Source organism: Kogia breviceps, chromosome 10 (assembly GCF_026419965.1).
Source record: "Kogia breviceps isolate mKogBre1 chromosome 10, mKogBre1 haplotype 1, whole genome shotgun sequence".
NCBI classification, from domain to species: domain Eukaryota; kingdom Metazoa; phylum Chordata; class Mammalia; order Artiodactyla; family Physeteridae; genus Kogia; species Kogia breviceps.
In genome coordinates, this window is record NC_081319.1 from 77,362,066 (window position 1) to 77,369,894 (window position 7,829).

The window sequence follows — 7,829 nt, forward strand, 5'->3', positions numbered from 1 at the left end:
TGTGCAGGCTGTCTTTTGTAGTTGACATTGACTGGCTTTTTTTCAATGAGAGCCTAAAGTTTTTGACTTTCTAGTCTAGAATTGCCTGGGTGTAGGTGGATAAACCAGGCCAGTTTTGGATACACAGGCTTTTCCTGTACTAATTTTTTGTTTTGTATATAGATGCACTGTGAAATGGAATAAGTAACCCTTGTAATTTTTTTCCCCCCCGAAACTTAATTGCATCCCATTCATATAACTCTCTGAGGTACATTAAACCAGTGTCTTTTTGTTTTGTAATTTGGGATGCTGGGAATATATCAGTAGCTAGTCATCCCAGAGCATCAAGTTCCTTTGGCCAGATTTGGTTTAACTTTATTTGCCAAGTGTACATGGTAACCCCTGCCCAGATAAAGGGCAGCCAGGGCTTATTTAAGTGCATTTGTGGGTATTGATAGGACAATAATGGCTTGTTTATTTGAGATAGCAGCAGAGGTTTTATAACAAGATGGTAGTTGTATGACCAAATCAAAGAATGGCCACAGGACTGGTTTCATAGCAGAAATAGTTACTGTTTTTGTTTCTCTTTGGGGAATACTTCTTTTGAAAGTGTTGACTTAACTCAGCTGTTTGTAAGATGATAAAGTACCATAAGATATTTTTAATTTTCAGTGTGCTTACATATGAAAAAATTATTTAATGGTTTTGTTTCTTCAAGTGTCTAAAAGAAGATGTTCAGCGACAACAGGAAAGAGAAAAGGAGCTTCAGCATAGATATGCTGATTTGCTGCTGGAGAAAGAGACTTTAAAGGCCAAATTCTGAAGCATATTCTCTCACAAGATGAATTAATTGCTGGTGTTCATACCCTGGAAGGCTGATACTGATGTTTATCTTCATTGACAAATTTGCCCACCATCTGTGGTTTTTCAGTTGTTTATTTTAAATGATATCGATCTTACACATTTATGTATAAAGACTTTAGCTCCACAGGACATTTTAGGGTTTAAATTATTAAGACGATCATTCTTTTAGAAGTGTCATATTTGCAGATTCTTTTTAGTTTTGGCCTTTAATTTTAAAAGCCTGATTTTAAACTGCTGCCTGTGAGTAAACCCACGAATAAAAACAAAATATAAAAAATTGAGAATGTAGCCTTTTGTTTGAAGTAATTAGATACTTAGAGTAACCACAAACCAGCAAATATGTACTCTGTGTCATATTTAATGAGTAACTCTGGGGTGATCAGAATGGCGATCCAGTATCTTAATTTAAATCCTTAAGAGGCAATCCTTTTGTGGCTTTGTTAGTTTTGACCCTTTTTGCATAGGATGGTCATTTCTCTATACGTTGACAAGATAGATTAACTTTTTAATACCTCAGTGGTTTTTTCAGTGTAACTTTAGGGAGGTCTCTTCTCTGCCCAGCTACTTACACAGTTCATGGATTAGGACTCAAAAGATTTAATTTTTCTTGGCCTGTTATTTTCTTGTAAATATTTTTTTGACAAAGGCATTTTAAAGATTGATTTCAACAGTACTATCAAACTTTATTAAAGCTCCTTGTTTATCTAAACAAGTCAGTCACAGAAGTGTAGAATTTGGGGAATGCATAGAGGTGGGAAGATCTAACTTTATAACAATTCATATGGAATCGTTAGTTGGCTACAGTTCAATATAAGCCAGTAAATATGTTGGACTCACCAGAAAGTTTGCTTAATCTTTGACTGCTAGGAATTGCAGGGAGGGGATGGAGGGACTCATTCATTCATCAGATATTTATTGACTATATAGCCAGTGTCTGAGTCCCGGAGATAGAACAGTGACTAAAATAGGCAGGGTTCCTGTTTTGTGGAGTTTACAGTCTATTGAGAATGATAGACAATGAAAATTCAGGGAAGAAGAGTGACTCTTCTTATGCACCAGGCACTTATTTAAGTTTTGGAGATGAACAGTTATTAAGACAAAATTCTCGCTCCCATGTAGGTGACATTAGTGAGAGGAATACCAAACATACAGGGAAGAGTATCAGATCTTGAACTTTAGATTTAATGGAGGGAATTAAAATAGGGTGATGAGAGATAGTACCTGGGTGGCTGCTGTAGGTTGGATGATCAAAGAGCTCTCTGAGGAGATGTAGTTGGCATCTTAGAAGGAGCCATCCTTGTGAGGTTCAGGGAAGAGCAGTGCCGACAGAGTGAAGAACTAGCTCAAAGCCGCTTTGGTATATTTGAGGAGCAGAAAGGAAGACAGTGTGATTAGAGTGTCAACAATGGCATTTGTATGAGTCCTGGTTGGATAGGGCCATATAGGAAGCTGTCGTAAGGAATTTGGGTCTTATTCTAACTATGATGGGAAGCTGTGAGAAGATTTTAGCAAAAGAATGACACTATCAGATTTATCCTGTGGCTATACTGTTATGTCTTACCAGGCTGAAGGTAGGGAAGCCAGTTAATGTAGGAGCCTGATGCAGTAATCCAGGCAAACAACAATAGCGACTCAAACTAGGATAGAGCCAGTCCTGATGGAGACAGGTTGGAAGAATTTGAGCAGTTATAATTCTGTAGTCTGATCTGTAGTCTTTATAAATAAATTTATGTTTTCCAGGTATCTAGTCACTTAATTCTAGTACTTTTTTCAGTAATTTCATATGTATTTTTAGGAAATACTTTGATCTATGGTTAATGCTAATTTTCTTCTAATAGTTTTATTTTTATTGCATGTTTTGTTGGTGAAATGTTAAATAATGATGATGGTGATAGTGGACATTCTTGTTTTATTTCTCATTTTAATGGATGTGTCAGTAGTGTTTTACCTATAGGTTGGCTGTTTTTTGAGTCAGGTATTCTTTTCTTTATCTAGAAAGGAAATACCCTCTATTTTTAGATTTTAAAGAATTTGAATTAGAAATGACTCTGGAACTTTGTCAGATATACTTTTTGGGTATCCATTAAGATAATCGTATTTTTTTTTGTTTTTTTCTTCATTTGATTTGTTGATGATGCTTTAATAGATTTTCCAGCATCAAACCATCTTTGAACTCCTGGAATCAGGTCAGTTAGTTAAAAAAATTTTTTTTTTTTAAGATTTACAGTTTACTTGCTTCGTATGTAGACTTGAGTTATAAGGTTTAAGAATAGCCGCTCAAATAATATTAATAAAGGGTCACTTTGTTTTTGAAATTTGAAGTAATGCACATACCCATATCCTAAAAAATGACCAAGAATTTCATCGTTTTGAAACTGGCATTCTTTCTGCAATTGTAAACTGCTCATGATTTTGCCTTTTAGCAGTGCAGCTTTAACTGATAAACAGATGTGCCATCCTTTGTCAGTGTCCTGTAATGCCTCGGGGTTCTTTACCAACACCCTCTGAGAGCAATTTGGGTGGCTGTTTTAACATTCACCTTTATTGTATTGTCTTACAGGCGTTCATTCAGTGGTGGTATACAAACTAGTGTTGAAAAGCACGTTCAAGTTTCAGTAAATTTGGGGCAGAAATTAAATGTGATAAAGAGCCAAAAGAAACCACCACTATGAATGAGAGCTCTCTTTGAGATTATCAATATTAGAAATAATGGTGAGATAAGAAAAAGTAGCCTCAAAGAAAAAAATACACTACAGTGATTGTTGACTTACGCTCTCCAACCATGCATCCTCTATCTTTACATTTATTTTCCTGGGAAAATTAGTTTTGAAATATGGGATGTCCTTTGGAATCCATTTTGCCTATAATGTGACTGCGCTATTGCTACTATAGAATTTGATTTGCTAATATTTTATTTAGGAAAATTGCTTTTTTATATGAGTGAGTTTGGTCTTTTGGGCTATCGTCCACGTTTTGACATAGGGATTTTGCTAGCTCTATAAAGTGAATAGGATAACTGTGTATATTTTTCTGTAGTTATATATAACAGTTAATATAGCAGTTATAGCATGGGAGTGATTTGTTCCATGAAGAATTGAAGGACCATGCTTATAAAACTTTTGAGTTCAGACTCCTTTTAGGAAATAACTTTTTGATAACTACCAGTTTCTTTTGTGGCTATTAGTGTGTTATGGTTTTTTAAATTAACTTTAAAATTTTTTGTTTTAAAATGTATATCTCCTTTTGTGTTTATTATTTACTAAATTTATACTTTTCCAGAAAACTTCTCATTTTGTTGAAATTTAACATTGGATAATTTTGACAGAGAATACAGTCTCTTTTCTATTAAGCTTGCTACTTCTAAGTTGTAAGAAATTTATCTTAGTTCTACCATTTTTTTCCCCTTGATTAGACTTGCTAAAGGTATCATTTTTTCCCTTAAAAAAAAAAACTGTGGATTTATCAATTGTGATTTTGTTTTAAAATGTATTACTTTCTCATTTTATGTTTATTATTTCCTTTGTTTGCTCTAGATTTTTTTCCCCGTACCTTTTTGAGTCTGGTACTTTTTGTTTGCATACAGTTGAATACATTGAAGGTTTTTGGTTATCTCTAATTTCAAATATGTTCACATCCCAGCTATGTTAATGTGTCTTGTTTTAGTAGTTTATTTTTGTGTCTTAAGTTTTTGATTCAGTAGCTAAGAGTATTTAAGAATTCCTGTGTGGTTGGCCTTTTTTTTTCATTTTTTGCTACTTGTAGGATTTTTACCTTGAAAGAAAATATGGCTTATGTGGTTTCTGTTTTTAAGAATTTATTGTGGTTTGGGGGCCTAGCATTTTTTAAGAGTGTTCTGTGGGTGTTTTAAATGAAAGTTTACTCAATTTGTGTGGGATAGAGGTGAATGTGTATCTATTCAACCACTTTAATTCAATTTTTGTTTTCTTTTTTTAAAAATAAACTACCATAGAGTAATAGTATTGTCTTAGTGTCTCCTATTATAGTTATTTCAATTTCATCTTGTCCATCTAGCTTTTGCTTTGTATATTTTGATGCTGTTACTTAGTATATAAATACTTTTGTCTGTTAGGTACAATTCATAACAAAGACTTACTAGTCTAAAGTTATTCTTCATCTCCTATTTATGCTTTTTGCCTCGAATTTTACTGTTTTTGATATTAGAATATTTCTCCTCTTTTTTGTTTGTACTTGCTTGATAAATTATCTATCCTCTTATTTTTAACTTTCATATAATTTCTAGTTGTCTCTTAAACAGTGTGTCATGTTGGCTTTTATATTTCAACCCATTTGGAGGGTCTTTGCATTTTAATAGGGAGTCTAATCCATTTGCTTTTATGTTAATTACTGACTTTGGTCTTCTGTGATTATGTTTTATGCTTTCTCACTGATTTCTCTCATTTCCTAAATGGACTGTAATTTCCTGGTTTTAATTTTCTTAGTGATTTAGAAAATATCCTCAAAAAAATACATCCTATTGTAAATTTTACAAATGATTCGTGTTATCATTTAAGGTTCAGGATCCATTCAAGAGTAAGAAATACCAGTAATTTGAACAGGGGAGGTTCAGTATGAAGAATTATTATCTAGGTAGCAGGGGATTAACCACTAAGAGGGGCAGACATCTCTAAAGAATACCTGAATAGCAGATGTAGGGAGCAGCCACTACTTGTAGACTGAGAGAGTCCCCAAGGAAGGAACAAACTCGAAAGAGCCCTTTCTCTCCTCCCCCTAGGCTGATATTCAGGTCTCATTGAAGACAGTGTGGTGTGGCCCACTGGATGGAGAAGTTTGCTGGGGTGCCAACAGTTTAAGGTGGCAGGCAGGGTGTCAGGGAAACTCGCTAGGAAGTCACTTGCTGGGGTGCCTGTGACCCTTGGAGGAAAGGTGCTTCATGAGGTGCCAGCAAAATTCCAGAGAATGTGTGCTGCTGGCAGAGAACCTCCTGCTGGCAAGAAAGCCACCTTCTGACAAGGATGCATTAGGAGCAAGACAGAAAAGCACCAGAACCGGGAGTGAAGCCCCTTCCAGTTGTAGTGCCCCTCCAGTGCCCTTCTGCTGAGAGTGCCTAATAATGTGTCACTGGTAAAGGAGGAATGTTTATAGGTCACAACTCTAGTATCACACAGCAGTATCGTTTCTTTGTGTCCCCTTTATTCCACATTTGGAGTCAGAAACAAAGATATGAATAACAAAGCAGTGAATAAAGCATGAAAATCTAAAGAAAACAAAACAAACAAAAAAAAAGCCAAGGAGGGGAGTGCAGATGATATTCTCTCTTTAAAATTTTTAGTTTTATCAGTCATACATGCATATGTTTAGAAAATCAGATTCTGGAATGATGGTGATGGCTAGAATATCTTTTAGATTTTTAAATTTTCTCACACCCTACATAAAAATATAGCAACTAAAAACCCCTGGACAACACTTAAAAGAACTAGATGACAAGCTGTCCCCATAGGACTCCAAAATATGAGGGGGTGGGGATAAACCACCAGCAAGCACAGGACCTGTGTGCTTCCGTGTCTGTGCAAGAAAAGTAAAAGGGAGGCAATGGGGCATCTGACAGACATAAGAACAGGAGAACCCCAAAGTAGCCAACAGGTATTCATGGAATGAGTGGTAGCTAAATTTGAGAATGATGGATAAAATTGGGAAGTGTTTTGCCCACTGGGATAGTGGGTGAGTGAAAAAAGGGAGTAAAATTCTGAAGACAAATTGGTAACCTCGATGATTGATGTGTTAGCATTTTTTGAGATAGGTCTAAATATTTCAGAAGTCTGTCTCAAGGCAAGATTTTTTCCTTTCAGGGGGAAAAATGCAATAACTTATTATAGATGGGTGTTAAAATTACCAGCTCTAACATATTTGTTAAACTACTATGTAGAGTTGCACTTGTCTAGTAGCCACTAGCCACATGTGACTGTTGAGTACTTGAGATGTGCCTGGTTTAAATCGAGTTGTGCTCTAAATAACTTTCTGGATTTTGAAGACTTAGTATGGAAAAAATGTAAAATATCTCAATTTTTAAATATTGCTTACATGTTGAAATGAATATTTTTGATATAGTGGGTTAAATAAAACATTATTAGAATTAAGTTCACCTGTTTTTGCTTTTTAAAATGTGGCTAGTAGAAAATTTAAAATTACGTGTGTGGCTTGCATTATATTTCTACTGCCAAACACTTCTAATTTTTTTGTTACTGATTTATAATTTAATTCCATTGTGGTTTGAGAATATACTCTGGATGATTTCAGTCCTTTTAGATTTATTGAAATTTGTTTTATGGTCTACCATATGGTCTGTTTGGGTGAATGCTCCTTGTTCACTTGAAAATAAAGTGTATTCTGCAGGCTGTAATGTTCTATAAATGCCAGTTAGGTCACATTGATTGTTAGAGCTCAAGTTTCCTATATACTTAGTTGCTTTTTTTCTCTCCACTTGTTCTGTAAGTTGCTGAGAGAGATCCAGTGAAATCACCAACTAGAGATGTGGATTTGCATATATGTCTCCTTTAGTTCTGTCAGTTTTTGCTTTTTCCGTTTAGGAGTTTTGTTATTGTTTGCACTCACATTTGTCTTCTTGTTGAATTGTCCCTTTTGTCATTGTGAAATGTCCTTTATATCTGGCAACATTTTTTGTCCTGAAGCCCACTTTATCTGGTACTGTATGTCAATATGCATCTTTTTCTGTCCTTTTACTTTTGACCTCTCTATCCTTACAGTTACGGTGGATTTTATTATGTTGTGGTAGGCATGTCTCTTGATATTCCACAGGTCACTGAGGCTCTGTTCTTTTAAAAACTTATTATTTCCTTTTCTCCTCTGTTCCACATCTTGTATAAATCCTACTGCAGTCTTTCAAGTTCACTGATCTTTTTTTTCTGCAGTATCTATTTTTTATTATTCCTTTCCAGTGAAATTTTCATTTCAGATATTTCATTTGTCTTTAGCAGTTCCAGTGTCTT

At 34.9% G+C, this 7,829-nt stretch overlaps 1 protein-coding gene across 1 annotated transcript in view; it reads left to right on the forward strand.

The window, feature by feature from the left end:
* Positions 1–6,957, forward strand: part of CDC5L (cell division cycle 5 like) — a 50,742-nt gene extending 43,785 nt beyond the window's left edge. The window contains exon 16 of the mRNA XM_059077787.2: positions 698–6,957. Coding sequence (XP_058933770.1) covers positions 698–802 — 105 coding nt within the window. The 3' untranslated portion in view covers positions 803–6,957. The remainder of the gene's footprint in view (positions 1–697) is intronic.
* Positions 6,958–7,829: the final 872 nt, after the last annotated feature.